The sequence below is a fragment of the Pavona decussata genome, unplaced genomic scaffold (assembly GCF_977016875.1).
Source record: "Pavona decussata unplaced genomic scaffold, jaPavDecu1.1 SCAFFOLD_195, whole genome shotgun sequence".
NCBI classification, from domain to species: domain Eukaryota; kingdom Metazoa; phylum Cnidaria; class Anthozoa; order Scleractinia; family Agariciidae; genus Pavona; species Pavona decussata.
This window is the reverse complement of record NW_028145604.1, coordinates 3280001-3301202: the sequence shown is the minus strand read 5'-3', so window position 1 is coordinate 3301202 and position 21202 is coordinate 3280001. Positions and strand designations below refer to the sequence as shown.

General features: G+C 36.9%; 1 protein-coding gene across 4 annotated transcripts in view; it reads right to left on the bottom strand.

The window, feature by feature from the left end:
* Positions 1-18929: 18929 nt before the first annotated feature.
* LOC146461796 (uncharacterized) overlaps positions 18930-21202 on the bottom strand; it is a 53398-nt gene continuing 51125 nt past the window's right edge. For all 4 annotated transcript variants that reach the window (XM_085086743.1, XM_085086746.1, XM_085086744.1 and 1 more), the window contains one exon: positions 18930-20873. In XM_085086743.1, coding sequence (XP_084942869.1) covers positions 20682-20873 — 192 coding nt within the window. In that variant the 3' untranslated portion in view covers positions 18930-20681. The remainder of the gene's footprint in view (positions 20874-21202) is intronic.

The following is a 21202-nucleotide window of genomic DNA, read 5'->3' as shown; positions in this document are numbered from 1 at the left end:
TTTGTTTACACAAGATTATGTAGTTGCCATGTTTCATCAACGAAAAAAAGAAAGACAAAGAGCTTTCCTAAATGAAAATTTTATTTCAATTTGTCCTTGTTTATGCCTAAGAAGCAGACACATACAATTTTTAATTCAAGGCAAGAAATGCACAAGTGATTTGAAGAAAGCACGCCTTTATCAACCTGTGCAATGCAGGTTTTTCAAACATTTCACAAAATCTGTTAGGAATGCAAAGAATCGGTTGATTCAAATAGTATTTCAGTACAAATCCACAATCAAAACTGTTTTTTTTTATTGGATTCCCAGAACTACTCAATCATGGCTTAAATAATGATTGACATGTCCTCTAGACTTGCTCTTTGGCTTGATAAAATGACATTTTTCCTCGAAGCATAATTTCTTTGCTGTTTGTTCTCAAATTTCCACTGTTAAAACTGTCGAGTATTTCTCAGCAGTTCTTCTTTTGATTAAATTTCCACTGTTAAAACTGTCGAGTATTTCTCAGCAGTTCTTCTTTTGATTTACCATTTTGAAAAAGGTGTGTTTTCCTTCTGAAAAGGTGAAATTGGCATCTTGAAAATTAACACACCAGGGATGCAGCAGCCATTTTACTGAAATTTTATCTTAAATTAAAACTTCAAACATACGAAAGGTTTCAAAAGTTTAGAGACCATTGTCCTAAACGATTCAAGCAACTCATTTTCGCTGAGGTGGGTGGCTAAAAATTCTAAGCGGTGTAGAATGCAGCATAAATGGGGAGCAAAATAAATGAGGATGCTTGTTAAATGCGATTGACCTTTTTCTCACGTGTGATGGGTAACATGGTTCTAGACTGAACAATAACAAAGACGTGGCTGACTAGTCAGAGCATGAGTATCGAACTTTAAAGTACATATTATGTACTTTAAAGTTTGATACTGATGATAACTTTGATCTCAGATATCCCCTCACTATATCAGAGGACGTACTTGTACACTATAAGCGCTGGTTTAGGGTACAATTAACCTTAGATCAGTTTACACTTATATACAGTATGGGTCACTAATGCTTCCAGGGGGGGGGGGGGGGATGTAGTGGGCATTTACACTAAACTAAGGAGGAGGGAGATAGGGGCTACCCTGGGGTAGTTATAGACTGAATAGTGGGTAATTCTTTACACCGCCCAGGGGTAGGGGATCTAGTATACATGAACAGTGTTCACTAAGTAAAACCCTTTGCGTCTGTACCCAAACCCAGAGTTAGTGAACCCGCTAGTATCTATCAGTCATTAATGTCCTAGCTTAGATCTGTTGTATCATTCAATTTTTAACTATTTTCTTTATTTTTGGTGCAGACATGATCAAGAAATACATTTAAGAATAACAGGCAGAGGCAGACTGTTGAGGCTGGCTTATGTCACCAGTGGAATAAAAAGGATCAGGCTGGCACGTGTGTGGTACTAAAGTAACATTCATGTTTATTTAGTAAATAGTAAGCCAGGGTAATTATTATTATGTACAGAGGCCTACTTGTACGAGTGTATACAATATGCGAGCCAGCGAGGCATGTGAGGCATGCGAGGCAGACGTGCGAGGCGTGCGAGGCATGAACAAAACATGCGAGGCATGAACAACCCCCAACATAAACTGCTAACCGTGAAGCTAACCGGGGAGGTATTTAAGCTAACCTGAGTGCTATTTAGGCTAACCGGAGTGTTTTTTAGGCTAACCTGAGTGCCTCGCACGTCTGACTCGCATGCCTCGCATGCCTCTCTGGCTCGCAGATTGTGCAACCCCACTTGTACAATAGGCCATTTCCGAGTTGCTGTGAACCTCATTATGAAAGCGAGGCTAAGTGCAAAGCTTTTATTATGAAAATTAGTTTTCATTCATATGCAAACAAAACTTTTGATATCTTTAAAAAGAGATCCTGAATGTGGTGTTTTGATCACTGTAAGCCAAGTTTCAATATTTTTCGTCAAGCGCCGCTTTGGAAAATCAAATCAAATCATTTGAATGTATGACCTTGAAAAACAGATTCCTTGTGTGTTCGTAAGTTGTTTCATCTGCCAATCGTTCGCTAAGGATGCGTGAAGGCTGCGTGATGTCGCTTCTAATATGGAAATGGCATTGTTCGGAAGACCAATCAAAAATCTTTGAAACGGATGACGTTCGCTGAAAGTGATCTAAAGCACAGATGGAACAAAAGTGAACGCGAACGTTTGAGTTGGATGTGTGATTTCTTGTGGTGTTCAGAAAACAGTCTTTTATCATTTAAGGCTTGGTTGGATATGTGAGACTGAATTTGTTAAACTGAAAGCTTTAGATTTTCATGAACTGATGTGAGTGAGGATTGGATTCATTGCACGGTGTTTGCAAAGACTATTGCAATTTTCATTGAATTGGTATTGCATGTTCATTTTAATATTTGGCAGCGCTTTAAGCACTCATTATTTCTAATGCATTCAGGGTAACACATGCGTTGTTTTTTAAAATACTCACATTAGGCCCTTAATAATTCACTTACAGTAAGGCTGTTGCAGTCTGTATATTTAACAGTTTCATACCCAGCCTGTAGTCAGTCTTTCAGTAAAAAATTCTGAAGCTTTCTTCTTGATCATGGTAAATTATTTGAAATTTTGATGTAGGACAGGTAACAGAAAATCATTGATGCTGAAGGAAAGGTCTGCCTAACATTAGTAAAAATGCCAAGTTCGTTTGTGCTCGCTAGAAACCTTTAATCATCTTATGCTTCTTGGCAAATATTTTAAATAACAAAAAAAAATATGCCTTATTGACTCCTCGCGTGAAGGATAAAATTAGAAAAGTATGCCACCTTGAGATCCTTATTTTTTAAAAAAGGAAGACATAATTTAATATGAAAATTTTATAGATGTGTGTATGGAGACAGGCATAGTCGTGCCTGTCTTTATACAGACATCTGCAAAAATTCCTGAATTTACAGAAAGTTCAATCTACATCTCTGATATTTAAGAGACAAGCTCTCAAACTGGCTTGACCTTATTCAGTAATTTTTTATTACCTGGTCTACATCAAAATTTTTCAATTACTGTGTTAGAAGTCTAGCTATGACATGATGTTGCATTATTTGGGCTTGACATACATTATTTGTAAAGTATCCAGATTTGTTTCAAAGCAGCCAGACCTGGTGAACAGTTTTCAGGCAGTTTCTTTTCAATTAACCAAAGAAAAAATTATGAACCATTCTTGTGAAGAATCTTTCTGGACACATCAACCAGTTAGTCAAAATAGAAGAACTTTGAGCGCCAGTTACAGGGTTTGCCTGATCAATCGACACTTGTCTAACATCCTGCTTCTGTGGTCATCAGCAGTGTCATCACTTCATGCTTTATTTATGAACTAATTAGAAAAGTCCACAAAATTAACAATTTCAAGGAACACACTCCCTTTCTGTCTTCTTTAGAAGTCCCAGATCTAATTTCCAATCGTAAATACCCCTCCATGCGTTCAGAATTCCAGTCCAAAGAACCCCCCACCCCTTGCCCTCAGAATTCAACAAAGCTGTCAGTGGTATGGGTATGGATATTTTTTGGAGTCACCCAATGATTAAGAACCCTGAGTAATGTATCAAATTAGGCACATGCACAAATAACATGATTTTTAAATTTTTATTTGGAATACATTGGTGACAATGTCTACATTGTAAAAAAGAAGAAACAGATATAATAAACATAGAGTTGCAACTGTACGTACAGTCAGTGTTACGTGCACAGACAACATTGGCACTGCCCTTGGCTCGAAAACCCATTTCCTGGATTTCAGTTGTTTCTTAATCCTTTAAGGTGGCTGAACACAGTTTTCCAGTATACAGGTGTTCATGAACATTATTTGAAAACCACATACTTCTGAGCATGGTGCAAGATTAACTAAGAAGGAATAAATTTTGATACTTCTTGTTGGGCAAGGTGCCGTTGCCATGGCAATGCAGCAAGCTATTAACCGTCCACAAATAATTGTTTTCCTTAATTTTTAGAAAATGCACCCATTAGATTTTTTTCATATTTTGTATCCAGAAAAAGTCACAAAATACACACAAAGTGACGCTGCTTTCCTGTAATTTTAACAGAGAGATCTCCTGTAAATGTTGGCTTTACACTTTAATTTTTTTTGAAGATTAACCTTCTTCTAGATTTTGATTTTTGTTTGTAGGCGAGTTACACTTTAAGAGAACTACTGTTTTGCCAAATTTCACGAAATTCTAACAAGCGGTTCCTTAGAAAACAGTTCATTTCCATTAAAACAACCAGCAGTGCTGTCAATAAGGGCCGGTAGCCGGCCAAAACAGCCGGCTACTGGCCAATCTTCAGCTGGCTACTTTCGTCTCACTTTACTGTTAATTTTGTTAAGAAACTTAAAATAAGAAAAAGATCCAACAAAAATAATTGTGAGACATCCGCCTCAAACGTCTGAGAAGAGAAATAAAGGCGCATTTCAGGAGTTTTAAATGTGTTTACCTTTGCCGCGCACGATGGAAATTGATCGAAGGGGTCGTGGAATGCCTGCGACATTTTCGGAGAACAGGATCGAGCAAGAAACCGGCTTAAAATAATGAAAAGACCCCGCAAAAAGAATTGTAAAACATCGAGCTCAAACGTCTGAGTCTAAGTAAAGGCACATTTCAGGAGTTTTAAACGTGTCAACCTTTCGATGGAAGTATGAAAAGTTGAAGCAGATCGAGGTGATCAAAGGGTCGTGGAACGCCTAGGACATTTTCACAGGACTAGATTTCGCATGTGCCAAAACATGAACTTAAAACATTGAATGAATTTTTTTTTTTTTGAATTATCATTTGGAGATTTATCATTTCACTCTTTTCTAAAAGCCAGTGATTGAGATTGTGAGGAAAAGAGCGGTTGTAATAAACATAGAGTATGGTTAATATAGTCTTAATTTTGATTGTTCTTAAGGCCCAAATACTGTCTGGAAAACGTTGAAAATAGCATTTCCAAGCATCTCAATTTCAAAATAAACGTAAACCCTGAAAATTTGCATATGTACAGCAACAACCATAGCCCCCCTTGCAAATGCTCTTTTGGCTCGTCATGCAATTATTTTTCCTTCCCAACGGAAGTCTGCTGAAACGACAATATTAGTGTAGTCCAGTCAGGTGCACTTCCCAATCCTGGAAGTGCCCTTTGGACTTCAATAATTTTCTCACAAGAGATTTCAAAATAGCAGTGTTTCATTTTTAGTGACTGTGTGAAACAAACTGCTAAATTATTGATTTAAAATGGTATCAGAGAGAGGATGTAGCCTGTTTTGTGGATGAAAGGATGTTTTAGTAAATTCATAAATTTCAATGATTTTCTGCGGCGCGTTGTTGCAGAGTTCAAGGTGCAATTTGGAATGTTGCTGTACGTGTAGTTTGTTTCATTGTTAGCAGTACTTGTAGTCTTCCTTTACCTCCTGTTGAATGGCTCGCAGATTTGCTTTTATTTTTTAAACCAAATTAACTGCTTGTAATGTGTACAGACGAACGCGTCGCTTGAGGAAAACCCATCTATGGCCAATGCATTTGTGTTCAGGCCTGCGTTTCTCAAAGCTCCCAAAGAGCTTTCAGAATGCCAGTTATTTTTTGTACAAATTAACTCAATGTGTGTCTTAATCTTGGAAGACTTGAAATGCTTTAATTTACTTTCAAAATTATCAAAAATTGAATTTTAGGTAATGTTTTTTTGTGTATGTGAAATAGTTTCACCAGTCCAAAATTTTTCGGGGGTTTGAGAAGTGCACGCCAGGCACAGTATGTCCACAGAACTCTTGCCAAACACTAACATTCTCGCAGTAGGGATGAGAACAGAACCACATAGGAAACTATTATTTCCAACAATTCCTCTAGGAGTAAGTCATGACTATGGAAAATTGGGAACTACCAAGAAAATTAATCACCTGAAAGAAGCCTTTCTAAAAGTAGCTTGTGATTGGCTGTTTAATACACAATAACTTAGCACCGATTGACTCTCTAGTAATTTTCTCCTGTTGTTCTTTTCTGACAACAGGAAAATAATGCCCTTGTCATTTCAGCAGACATTAGTTGGGAAGGAAAGATTGTATGACAAGCCAAATGGGCATCTGCGAGGGAAACTATGACAACCACGGAGTACCGCAATGCCAAATGCATTTCTATATTTGCATTGGATAAAGCGAAAATAGCAACTTTGGCAAAGTTGAAAGCCCCTTCCAATGTTTTAAAACGTTGACAGAAGCCATTGTTTGGACATAGAAAGGAACTGCCACGCTGAAAACACTGGCAAGATTTCGGTCACATACTAGGCAACCAAATTTGACATGTGTATCAAGTTTCATTTGGCAGCAACACAACTCGAGAAACAAAATTTATGGCAGTTTCTGGAAGGAAAGCTGTTTGTTTTTCAATCATAAGGGGAGTCACAGTATCTCTCCACTTATACTCAACTTGTGCCACTTTAAGACCTTCGAAAAGACCTGGAAATCTCTTTCTGAGCGAGAGACCTTCCAATGCAGACTTCTCCCAAAAATTTGAACAGGAAATCTATCACACCTAAACCCGATAGTTTGTTTACTGTCACTTGACGAACTTGAAAATAAAGTGAACAATAGCCAATTCAAACCAAACCGCGTCTTGCCCTTCACTGCGGCTTAAGTCAATCAGAAAAAACCTAGGCTAAACTGGGGTTTTTGTTGCAGTTAGACAGGGTTTGGGCGAAGCGAAACTGCAGACCAAAACCGCTTTTCATCTGAGGCAAAATCTTGGCAAATGGTCAAATAGTTTCAAGTAGTACTGTAGGCTGTTCTTAAGGTTATTTTTCAGAATTGCTGGGTTTTTGCATTGCTTTCATTCTTAGATCCTTGGGCTTGTATCAATATTATATTACAAAAAACGACTGCTAGTCTGACATGCTAGAACGTACTTGGCACTTAAATTTGAATGTTCTCTATAACTTACCACGATTTGGAGCCCAGTAAATTTTTTTAATTGCAAAAGCTCAGCACTTTTTGTTCCCTATTTCTGTAGCATTTGTATCTCTAAAATGCGAGTAAGAATTTCAGCTGCTTTGTCTGGTCACTTGAATGTAGTTTGGAGAGAGACATCTGAATCTATTAGGCACTGATGCTATTTGGGACACTATTCACCAAAATTGGGCTAGTGCTTTTGAGTTACAGTACAATGCGAAAGTAATGAGAGCTAAATCGTCCTTTGCTTTCACAAATGTTCAAGGAAATTTGCAAAGGCTAACAAAATTTCGATGAAAAGAAAATTCAAACGAGTGAAATATCAAAGAATTTTCGCAGAAGCAAAAGGAAACCTCAAATAATTTTCGAAGAAACGAAAGGAAACAAAATATTTCCACAAGCTTAAGAAAAACGTAACACTACATGTTTCCTATTTGTTTTCACTTTTCTGCACAACTTTCTTTTGCTCTACAACAGATTTTTGGGAGGTACGTGAAGTTAAAACATCGCTCAAAACATTATTTTATTTGAATATGATTTTGTCTGACAAAAGATCATGACTCTTAAATCTGCCATCTTTGTCGACTCAAATACCGCAAAACTCGTATAATTATTAACACCAAGCAATTTGCGTTCAAAATCAAGATGTGCATAAACATCGACAGGAAACTTGGGCTGTAAACGTGGTAGATGTCAATAAAAGGGATACAAACAAGAAGCGCTGAAATGCTGTTCTTTCTACCAAGGGGACAACACAACATGATTTTCACAAGCAATCGTGAAGCCAATGCCGACTGTGCATTGTCTTCTTACAACCTACAATGGGAAATGTATCTAGTGGACTAACTGTTCCCGTTCTGGCTAAAGTTTTGAAGTTTGCCAAACACGCTAGTGAGATGTGGAATCCTCCTGCCTAAACCCGAGATAAAACAAACTGTCAAGTATTGTTACATACAAGTGATGATACTATGCCCAGACGTCTCCGTATACTTGCAAATGTACAGTTGCCATGCTTACGCATCCATCAGTTGTTGTTGAAAACGAGATGAAACCGCGTTTACAACACCATTTGAAAAGAACTACGCATCAAAAATTCAAGGCAATTGTACTGAAAAATCGAATAAAATTGCTTTTTGAAAATTCGACACTGACTGACAGAAATTTCGAAATGCTGCTTACTCGAATTTTCAAGTTGTATTTTGCCGAGAAGGCCTTAATTACAACCTTCAAAAATTCATGGAAGATTCATTCAAGTTTTGTGTCCTTCAAAATTTCACTGTTTTTCGCTACTTTTTGTCAAATTTTGACGGAATTTGTTGAAATTCGCTTTCATTACTTTTGCACAGTACTGTATGCTGTTGCTTGCCAATATTTGTATTGCTTATGTTTTGAGGCCTAAACTTGGTTTTGCTTTCATTAAATCACGTACATATTCAGATACGTGAAAAATTAATCAAATTTTAGAAACCTGGTGATGGTTGGGTTTGCTAATGAAAATAAAACTATCACCATCACCTGGCAAAATTTGCATAAAATTATCATTGATAAATCGTGACATCAGTCGATGACGTCTCTCTTGGGTGAAAGTGAGCAGAGGTGGTAGCTGACATTTGGCCACAGGTGTGGAACTTGAAAAGTAGCCTGAATCTACGTACAGATGAGAGGCTTAGTTTCCGAAAAGAAACTTGTGCTAGGTTATTGAGGAGTAGAAACAAATGTTTGGTTTCATGAACAGAGTTGATTAAGTAATTTGGCCACTGGAAAGAGATTCAAATGCTTAGCGAATTGCTCTGAAACATCAGCAGTTGAATCTCTTTACAGTTGCCAAATTACCATATCAATGTGACATAAGGGACTTTAAGCAACTACAACGGCAATGCCAACTAAAACATCACTTGAAAATATGTTCGCGTTACTTACAGTACTTCGCAGTTATTCCAATTCGTTCAATTTGTAAAATGTAGCCAAACTATCCTGGAAAAGAATGGGTAGGAACGGCGTTCAAGTTGAGACAATGCAAAATTTGCCATCATGTGCTCACGTTCTAGACAAAACCTTAAATTTAGTCATTTCATGTTGTTTTGCTGTGGATGGCGAGGAAATGCACCAAAATTTATAACACATGTGCGGTGCATTGTTTTGCTCATTAAATCTTATTGTTTGATGACATTCTCATTGCCGTTGTCATTGTATCTGCTTAAACTCCCTATTCATGGAATCTGCTTACAGGCTACTGTTCGGGGCCCGATTGTTCAAAAGCCGATTAACGCTAATCCCGGATTAAAACTTAACCGAGGTTTTGATCTCGCTTACTAAAAATGTTTTTAAAAGTTAGTTTGGAGCTAGCGGTATAGAAAAGTCTAAGTCAAAACTGAGAAACAAAAATCTTTTTGAAGAGTCTTCATTGATTGGTAATTAAGTTCGAATCAAAGTTCACGTTAACCCAGGATTAACTTAATCGGGTTTTGAACAACTGGGCCCAGGAGATTGTGTATTTTACCTTTCATGCCTTGTTGTTGACCCAATTTTTTTCAAGTACCTTTTGACATCTTAACTCTGATGGTTTTCATTGTAATTTTGCAATTAGCCTATGCCGAATTCAGAGATGAATTTGCCTAATTTATCAAAGTGTAAAGTTTCAAAAGGAAAGAGTAGAGAAGCACAGGTAGTAATGTTTTACAAAGAAGTGTATTGTGTCTAGATAACAGCCATACATCTCTTTGCAAATTTTAAAATTCGGACTATTTTAAATGGGATTAGATCTACTTAAAAATGTCACATTTTTCTTGTTATTCTTTTCTTAAAAAGGGTATAAAAACAGGGTTCTTGCTTTGAAGGGTGTCCACCTCGTGGACTTCACTGAATAGTAATAAACGAAAGTTAAAAAAGTAGAAGATACTGTGTAAACAACGAAAATGATCAATAAAAACTAAAAAAGTGTTTTACAGCTGGTGTTGGTTACTGTACTGTACTAATGTGGATTCTGGAATAAATGAACTGTGAATTTTTATTCAATATGGATGATGTCAAAATAAATTCAAGTCCAAGAATGATGTCATGTCATCAATTATTCACGAGTGACAACGTCATAGCCATTTGCATACATGAATATTCAACGGCATTAGACTCAGAATCAGATTCAGTTCTAAACTTGATTCCGATGCCGATTCTGAATCTGATTCTACGTATCCCGAGAATCAGAATCGGAATCAATTTTAAAAACTGATTCTGAATCTGAGTCTTATTCCGTTGGCATTATCAATCGTGAATAATTAATGGTATGGCGTCATCCCTCATGCATATTCATCTTTTCATATTTATTACCTCATATGCATCTCATTTTCTTAATATATTCCATCTCAAAGTATTCATATCAAAGGTAAAAATTGTAAGATCCACACCAAAAAACTCATCAAATTTAATAAAATTTTTTATTGACTGCGCAATATATTACAATTGACTGATAAGTGCACAATTTGCCCATGTCAAACTTTCCTGAAATACAATTAGAAGTTGACAACAGCTTCTTAAAACGATCACAATTTTGCGCTTGTAAATATTAACTGAAGGGTTTGTTGGAAGAGGCATAACTGACAATCTGACCTTGAACTCTGAATTGTTCTAAATGGTTGTTTTTAGCAGAGTACATTTTATAAAGGATTTCTTTTCTCAGGTTTAACAAGAAATGAGCCTATTCCTCGACTTTGAGTGGAAACCAAAATGAACAATATTTGAGACAATTTTGATTAAAGATCATCACATATCCCTCTTTCTCCCAGCCCTTCATCCTTAAGCATGAGTTATAGCAATTTACAAGAAATTCAAAGAACGTACAATAAATATCACTCTACAATAATAATTAGAACTCTAAAAATTCAATTTCAACACATTGCGTTAAAGAGGGATGTAAGTGCAAATATTTTATGTTATGATTGGACCTTGAAATCTCAAATTGTTCGGAGGCACCTGAACTTCTTATTGTGTCCTTAATTTTACCACAAACACTAAACATTGCACTGTCTATTCTGGTGGCATCTGGTGGAGATCTTTGGCTTAATGAGACAATGCAATGCAGTGTTTCCAAGGTAATTTTTGTACTCACCTCATTTACATGAAATCTATACCTTTGGCAAATCCCATAAGACTATACACTATAGTTTTAAACCTAATTTTCATAAAAAGACTATACACTGTAGTTTTAGGCCTAATTTTTATCTCAAGACTATAGACTATAGTTTTTGGCCTAATTTTCATCAAAAGAGTATACATTATAGTTTTTGGCCTAATTTTCATCTTTACTATACACTAGTTTTTTCGCCTAATTTTCATCGCACGACAATAGACTATTAATAGTTTTTGGCCTAATTATCATTGTACGACTATACACTATGCTTCTTGCCCTAATTTTCATCGTCAACAATACACAATAGCTTTTGGCCTAATTTTCATCATAAAGCTATAGACTACAGTTTTCGGCCTAATATTGATCTTTTAAAAGACAACAGACTGTAGTTTTTGGCCTGATTTTCATCATGAGGCTATAGACTAGATTTTTGCCTTATTTTCATCGTAGGAATACGCTATAAATTTTGGCTTAAATCTTAAGACTATAAACTACAGTTTTTTCCTAATTTTCATTGTAGGACAATACACTATAGTTTCGGCCTAATTTCAATCGTAAGGCTATAAACTATAGTTTTCGGCCTAATTTTCATCTTCAGACTATACACTATAGTTTCCGGCCTCATTTTCATCATAAGACTATACACTATAGTTTTTGGCATAATTTTCATCATAAGACCATACACTTTAGTTTTTGGCATAATTGTCATCATAAGACTATACACTTTAGTTTTTGGCCTAATTTTCATCATAAGACTATACACTATATTTTTCAGACTAACTTTCATTGTAAGACTATACACTATACTTTTTGGCCACATTTTAATCTTAAGACCATACACTATACTTTTTGGCCTCATTTTCACTGTGAGACTATAAACTATAGTTCTTGGCCTAATTTTCATCGTAAGACTTTGCACTATACTTTTTGGCCTAATTTTCATCGTAAAACTAAACACTATAGTTTTTGGCCTAATTTTTATTGCTAGACTATGGACTATAGTTTTCAGCCTACTTTTCATCGTAAGTTTATACACTGTAGTTTTTGGCCTAATTTTCATTGTCAGACTATAAACTATAGTTTTTGGCCTAATTCTCATCAGAAGACTATACACTATACTTTTCGGCCACTATACTTATAGACTATACTGTTCGGTCTAATTTTCAACGTAAGACTATACACTATAGCTTTTGGCCTAATTTTCTTCATAAGGCTATAGACTACAGTTTTCAGCCTAATTTTCATCTTGAGACAACAGACTGTAGTTTTTGGCCTGATTTTCATCATGAGGCTATAGACTAGATTTTAGCCTAATTTTCATCGTAGGAATACGCTATAAATTTTGGCTTAAATCTTAAGACTATAAACTACAGTTTCTCCCTTATTTTCATTGTAGGACAAAACACTATAGTTTTCGGCCTACCGTATTTACTCGAATAAGCGCCGCAGCGCTTATTTAATTTTTCGTGTCTCCTGTGCGGCGCTTATTCGAGGGCGGCGCTTATTAAAAGGCTCATACCACAAAGCCAAAACATTTTGATTGTACAAGCAAACGCTGACAATCTCCTTACTGCAACAGTTACAGGGAAGAGAAAGAGGGAGGTTGGGCTTCTCTTACCGGCAAAGTTTACAGCCTTCATGCAAGAACTGAAGAACGCGAACATTTTGAAGAGAGAACTAAATGAAAGAGCATCAAGATATACTCACTTCGAACTGAAAACATCACTATTGATGAAAATAAATTCCCATTGTTGGCTTTAAGAACCGCATTGCAGCGATTACAGTGTATTTTTATCATCTTATGGAAATACGCAAATAATCGCCGCACCGGTGCTGCGGGGCGTATTCGAGGGCGGCGCTTATTAACCATTCCGCTCCATGTGCGGCGCTTAATCGAGGGCGGCGCTTGTTCGGGGGCGGCGCTTATTCGAGTAAATACGGTAATTTCAAACGTAAGGCTATAAACTATAGTTTTCGGCCTAATTTTCATCTTCAGACTATACACTATAGTTTTCAGCCTCATTTTCATCATAAGACTATACACTATAGTTTTGGGCATAATTTTCATCATAAGACTATACACTTTAGTTTTTGGCATAATTGTCATCATAAGACTATACACTTAAGTTTTTGGCATAATTTTCATCATAAGACTATACACTATAGTTTTCGGCCTAATTTTCATCTTCAGACTATACACTATAGTTTCCGGCCTCATTTTCATCATAAGACTATACACTATAGTTTTTGGCATAATTTTCATCATAAGACCATACACTTTAGTTTTTGGCATAATTGTCATCATAAGACTATACACTTTAGTTTTTGGCCTAATTTTCATCATAAGACTATACACTATATTTTTCAGACTAACTTTCATTGTAAGACTATACACTATACTTTTTGGCCACATTTTAATCTTACGACCATACACTATACTTTTTGGCCTCATTTTCACTGTGAGACTATAAACTATAGTTCTTGGCCTAATTTTCATCGTAAGACTATGCACTATACTTTTTGGCCAAATTTTCATCGTAAAACTAAACACTATAGTTTTTGGCCTAATTTTTATTGCTAGACTATGGACTATAGTTTTCAGCCTACTTTTCATCGTAAGTTTATACACTGTAGTTTTTGGCCTAATTTTCATTGTCAGACTATAAACTATAGTTTTTGGCCTAATTCTCATCAGAAGACTATACACTATACTTTTCAGCCACTATACTTATAGACTATACTGTTCGGTCTAATTTTCAACGCAAGACTATACACTAGTTTTTGGCCTAATTTTCATCATAAGACTATAGACTACAGTTTTCGACCTAATTTTCATCTTAAGACTATACACTTTACTTTTCAGACTAAATTTCATTTGAAGACTATACACTATAGCTTTTGGCCTAATTTTCATCTTCACTATACACTATAGTTTTTTTCACCTAATTTTCATTGTAAGACTATGAACTATAGTTTTTGGCCTAATTTTCATTAAACGACTATACACTATACTTCTTAACCTAATTTTCATAGTAGGACTATACACTATAGTTTTTGGCGAAATTTTAATCTTACGACTTAACACTATACTTTTAGGCCTAATTTTCATTGTTGGACTATAAACTATAGTTTTTGGCCTAATTTTCATCGTAAGACTATAGACTACTGTTTTCGACCAAATTTTAACCGCAAGACTATACACTATAGTTTTTGGCCTAATTTTCATTGTCAGACTATACACTATAGTATTTGGCCTAATTTTCATCATAAGACTATAGACTTCCGTTTTCGGCCAAATTTTAACCGCAAGACTATACACTATACATTTCGGACTAAATTTCATTTGAAGACTAACACAATAGTTTTCGCCCTAATTTTCCTCTTAAGACTATACACTTTAGTTTTTGGTCTAATTTTCATCTTAAGACTATACATTATAACTTTTGGCATAATTCTCATCTTAAGACTATACACTTTAGTTTTTGGCATAACTTTCATCTAAAAACTATAAACAATAGGTTTTGGCCTAATTTTCATCTTAAGAGTATACACTATAGTTTTTGGCCTAACTTTCATCTAAAGAGTATACACTATTTATTTTTTGGCCCAATTTTCATCTGAATTGTATACACTATATATTATATATATTACACTAAAATTAATTATTAATGTAAAGATGGGGGAACGGTTAGCTTTTGTGGCAAAAGGAGAGATAAACCTGCTGGTCAATAAAGCAGTATCAGAAAACAACATACGCTCTAAACGTTTTGACGGTAAACTGTTCTTAAACAAAATGTTCAAATACTCAAGCTCGTTGCTACATGTTGCGAAAAATATTTGAAGGATATATAATAACCATAATAGCCTCCATTTGGCTTTAAAAATATGCTCAGATATTTGTCCTTGGACATTATCTGTTCCTCGAAGCTCACAGTTTTCCTCGAGCTTTCCTCTCGGAAAACTGTTTGCTTCTCGGAACAGATAATGTCCGCGGACAAATATCTGAGCATATTTTCCCGCCAAATGGAGGCTATTGTTTATATTTTGGTGCTTTTTCGAAATATTTTTGCTTAATTATCTCTGAAGAATGCACGGTTACCCCCAAATTTCTTTTTGGGTTTCAGTAGCCCTTGCTAAGAACTGCTTTTCCCACAAAGTCATAAACTGCACAAAATACTTCCGTATCAACAGGCACTGTCCTTAATTACACTGTATTGGTTTGAGAATACCAACTGACAACTAGCTTGGACTGTTTACCATGGGGCGGGGGACTCCCATATATAAGTGACAGGAGTGATTGTCAGAAGTTTTGAAAAGAACCCCTAAAAGGTACCAGAATTCTGTTTTGTGGGCATCAACTGAACAATTTGTTACCCCTAAGAGGCACCAAATCAGTTGACTGACATTTACTTTCTCTTATATTTTTCGGCTCAATACTGTAAAAGGTACCACCCTACCTCTCACAGAAGTCATTTTCGATTTTAGTACCCTAATTTTAACCACTAGAAGGTACGATAATCACCCCTGTCACTTTTATATGGGAGTCCCAACCACCACCACCATCCCCCCTCTCCCTTAACAGGGTGTTCACCTTGGAAAGAGGTGCAGTTTTGATTGACACACCAGGAACCAATTCTACCTGTCTGTCTTGGAGATCTAATGACAGTTCTCGGACAGTTCTCGCTTACTGATCAGATTGTGGCTACATTCTGCTCCAACATCATGAAGCACAAACCAGCATCAATATAATATCTGTGATCTTGATGGTCCCTATATAAAGTAAACAGAAAAAAGATTCTTGTACTGTCAAGTTAATAAGTCTAACTTGTGCTCAAGCCATGTTAAGTCTCGGGGGAATAAAAAGCTTTATTTTTGCACGGCAAGCCTCGGCCAGGCGTGAATTCAGGGCGAGGCTTTCCGTGCAAAAACAAAGCTTTTTACTCTCTGAGACTCAACATAGTCACCATGTGATAAAGGTCTATCACAAGCCTGGTAAACTAGGGTTGTTCTATAAAGTACATGTATGAATTTGACTTTCAAGCATGGCTCTAGGGAAAATCAGAGACCCTGAAGTTCAAGATTCAACTAACAATTCACTAACCGTTATGCTTTCCACTGCCTTCAATCTCTGCAGTGGACCTCTTAGAAAACAAAGTTTGGCTCAACAGGGTCAAAATTAGGTTATGTTAGTGCTTTGGTCCACTTTGTTGGTTTCTGTATTTTGCAGTCAGCCGGTTGTCACAGACTGTAATTATGATTGATAGCAGTAAAACACAAATCATTAGTTGAGTTATAAAGTTCAGAGTCTGTAAGTATCCCAGGCTGTATTTTATGATCAGGCCGAAGATCTTTGGCAGGGGTTTCCAAATCACTCTGCATACTGGTGCACGATCATGGTCTTTGGTGTAAGCCAGCGTAAGACAAAGTCAGCGACTGGCATAAGATTATTACCTCATAGGTGTTAGGGGCTATTCACATGATTCCGGAATGAGTTTCGTTCCAGAATGAAGTTTGTGCCGCATTCACATGTGAAAATCGACCGACTCTGGCTCACGTGGTTTAAGTTTCCGCGCATCAGCAAACAAAGATGGCGCGAGTTTTGCACAAAACATTGTTGTGCATATTAATGGAAATATCTGCCACGATTTCAAACAACTTGGCCACAGGGCTGCTTCTTTGGGCCAGACAGAAAAGACAATCACGTATGTTGGCGCTGAGTCCACTCCTTCTCCCAACTTTTGCCTTTTATAGCTAATGAAAACGTCTAGCAATTTTTCTGTTTTCATTGCGTCACATTTCCATCAACAATCCGAATCTTTCTTTACTTTCATATCTGCCATCTTGGAAAAGATACGCATGCGCTACTTAACCCAGGCGATTTTTCATCTCGGAATGAAGTTCGTTCTCACTTTACATGATACCAGAATGACGTGTCATACCAGAACGAAAATTTCATTGGGATTGAAAACTGGAATGAACTCATTCCAGAATGACTTGTGTGAGGGCACAATTTTGTCTCAGCATCATGTAAACAGATGCAGAGAAATATATGGAGATGGAATGAAACTCCTTCCAGAATCATGTGAATAGCCCCTTAGTGTGAAGAAAAATTATCTTAATAGGCCATTTTACAGTTGTGTGCTTAGTGACCTGGCCTTGGATTGGAAGCGAGGCTGGGGGTGACCTTGTTTTGATACAGACCTCACTGGTTTTTATATGTAAATGCAAACTAGTTAGCATAAGAACAGCATGATCTACATATGAAAAACAGTGAGGTTTGTATCAAAACACCGTCACCCCCAGCCTTGCTTCCACTCCAAGGCCAGGTCACCAAGCACACAACTGTAAAATGGGCTATTGGGTTTTGAAAATTTCTACCGTTTAAATGTCTGAAGTGTTGTATCCAGGATTTCTCTCCCAGTGTAGGATTTAGAAACTATAGGCAGGGGGATGGGACGAGATTGATTGGCATGCCGGTGGGTATAACATTTCCTTGGCGTAGGCGCATTGACGGCGGCTAGGCGTAGAACTTCGAAACTCTCACCGTATCTTCGGTGTGGGACGTACAAGGAATGCACCCTGGAGGTTACTGAAAGGAGCAGTACAAAGAAGGCTCAACAGCTCATCAGCTTATCAAATGAGCAAGGGGAAAATGGGCCATGTTAATTATGCCTCCGTTTTAGTGATTCGTGTAATCGAAGATTAAGAGCAAAAGTCACATTGATGCTTTATGGATTAAAGACTAACCTTTGAAGGTCCGTATAAACTTGTGTTGAAGCTCTGCTCTCCGCCACGCCATGACAGTTCATTCACTTCCCATCGGTCGTCCGGTGAAAATAAAGCGACCGCGGTCAAAACGACGCTTTCTCTTACATCAGTCTTGATAATATGATGTTGCTAAATTGTCAACAGAGTGTTGAACATCAAAGGTGTGTTCCTGGAGAGCATTTTTTAAAAATAAAAGGCCATGTTTTCAAACATTCCGCCATCTTTCCGCCATCACGTGGGTTCTTCTTGGTCCCAGCGTCCTCTCGGTCTATAAGAGGGTTGGGTGCCCGGTTGACCATCGGCGGCCAACTAAGAATCTCACATAGCTTGCGTAGCAGTCGTTTCCGTTTAGCGGGGCAAGCACGAAAGACGGAGCAAGTTCCTTTTTGCCCAATGCTCTCACGCGTCTTTCGTGCTTGCCCCGCTTCGGTCAAAGGACACGGAAACGACTGCTACGCAGGATAAATTTCACACAAAGACTATAAAGGTTGCTTGTACGTCTCATATAATTTAGCCGCATGTCCAGGGACGAATTCCGCAAAACTATGGCTTCCTTACTTGCCTATTGGCTGTGTTAAGTTCGCAAAGCATTGTAAGTTTATATCTTTTGTTTGTTAGAGAGTGTCAAAACTCGTACGTGAATGAAGGGTGAGGGATTGAACCTTAAGGTGGGTCCTCTTCTTTTGAAACTTTATTGAGCTAACGAATAATGAATAATGAATCAAGTGATGATACTTTAGAGCGGTTTGTAAAACCAAACCAAAGTAGTTACTCTGGCCAATCGAAACAGATGTAAACAACACAACAAGCCAATCAGAATTCGAAGCAAATACATGTAACTGGCGCCAAGCGCGGGAAAACGGGTGAGGAAAAAACACGATTGGTTTTTGTTTGCGTTCCCATTGGTTGAAAAAATGGCGCGAGTTTTGTTAACCAATCACAGAGCGTAGTAAAAAAAGCAAAGCAAACGCGAAACTACTTTCGACACTCAATTGCAAACTGCTCTATATAGTACTCTCTAAATCATAACAAATTAAAACTATGCTGTAATTATGGTACTTAAAATGATCTCACAATCCAGGTCCATGATGGCAGAAAAGTGAAGTTTATTTTACATTTCAGAACATCTTAAACAATTTATTTTGTTTATTCGTCGATCTGTGGGGTAAATATTCTCCGGCTGTAAAACTTGGTTCTATATAACATTTGAGTACATGTATGTTGAATTAGAAAATCCTTACATGTAAGTTTAACAATTCGAGTGAAAATTAATTAGAATAACTTTCTTGTGCTGCTGTTTTTGTACATAAACTGTACATTTTTTTGCTAATTTTTAACTCGAGTGGTAGATAAACAAGCAATAATTGGCGTATAATGAGTTATGATAAAAAAAATCTACATCTACATTTGTTTTACACCTAGACTTTCACTCAACAAAACGAGCACTGTGATTGCATGGTTGATTCTTGGTCACGTGCTCCTGATCAAATACAAATGTATCCCGACCGGGATACAATTCCGCAGTTGTTGCCCTCTCAGTTGTTTGTTTGTTTTGCTGTGATTGTTGAAGGGAAAGTCTATAAATATATAACAAAGCACTCAATGTATGGTCCCTCGGGAAACTAGTTAGTTTTTTTTCCTCAATCGGGTCCTGATGTTTCCCTCGGCACCATACATTAAGTGTGAAGAGAGTATGCCCTTCATCCTCTCATGTAAGTGTATATTAATTAGTCGATAAAAATCCATTTAACACCACACTACTATAATAAGACAAAAAAATACAAACCTAAACAGCCTTGATCAGCTAAGTAACATAACAGTTTAGATTTAAAAGTGTTTCTACTATATCTAAACTGAACTTTAGACATTTGGATTATCCACAACGACATTCAGGTCATTCGGTGATTTCGGCTGCTTTCTGTGATAATAATATAATAATTACAGAGCGCTAAACCGTCACGTAATTCAATAAAAAACTACCTAAAATAACATATAAAGATTATAATGTATGTACATAATGTCACGTCTGAATAACTAACTGAAGATAATTTTAAGAATCAAAAGGATAAGGGGCCAGTTTCTGAAGAAACTGTGGTGCTGCGTCGGTGAGGAGTAGAAACGAATGGTAAATCGGCCATCGTATAGAAATTCGAGTGCTGACGTTTCGAGCGTTAGTTTTTCGTCAGAGCGATGGGATTCGCTCTGAAAAACATAACAATTAAAAACCCCCTTAAGGAGATGGCTCTTAAATAATTAATCCCGCTGACGATGGGTAAGAATTCATACTTTGAAGTTTCCAACGTTTACGTCCAGCCATAGAATATGCTCCATCTACGTATGTATTGGGGTAACATGTATCATGAAGCAGCTTAGGTTATTAATAGTCTTCACTGGTTTGAGATGCTAATACGTTGAATGACAGTCGGTCCTTTTCTGGAAACTCTGCCTCTTTGTATTTTCAGAACAGAAGTATTTTTATAACCTTAGCGCAAACTAACGTCTTACTGAAAGCCACCTTCGTTCCCGTTGTCTTCAATTAAACCATGCATTTGTTAACTGTAAACTGATATTTTTTCAGAGGACGCATAGTAGATAGGGAAAATATTAACACATAGAGAGAGCCATTGCTGTGTTCACTAACATATTTTTTCTGACTTTCTCGTTGTGATGCCTTCAGTTCAGTTCTTCAGTTCTTCAATCAGATCCAGTAGAGAGGGATATTTATTTTATCTTCACTGAGTCCTTTTCCACATGCCATACAAACAAGTCTGGTGACAATACAGCATTCCGGAGAAAACGATCAGCCAAAGCTACAATTACAATTCACTAATATTTTAAACTGGTGATTCTTTTTTCAAGTCTTCTATGTCATTTGCAGATCCTCCTGGTGGAGAAAACTGAATGATGTCATTATCAGCGGCCTCTGCGCCTGAGACAGACAAATCCTCTTTAGATGAAGCACTTGAACTTTCGTACCCAGGATTTTCTGCATCGCTCAACACACCAAGTGATATTTGACCAGGGTTCTGTGTGTGATAAATTGAAATTATCACATGAAACAATTAGAAACATTCCCATATGTATATTGCTGCACTGATAAATTTTACTCTTAGTCTCTCGTTGTACTTATTTTTTACCACCCGCTGTGACAACGCTGGACCCTGAGGCAATTTACTGATTGTGAAATCCAGCAAACCTAGGAAGGTTCCAGCCGTCAACAATTTCCTATGTTCTATTTTGTTAAAAAAATTTATAATGTTAAGCCTAAGAGTTGTTATGTTCCTCATTTCTATGGATTTTTCCCTGTTAAGCTTATGCATCCATAGTCAGTCCAATTTCTTTCAATTTACGTACC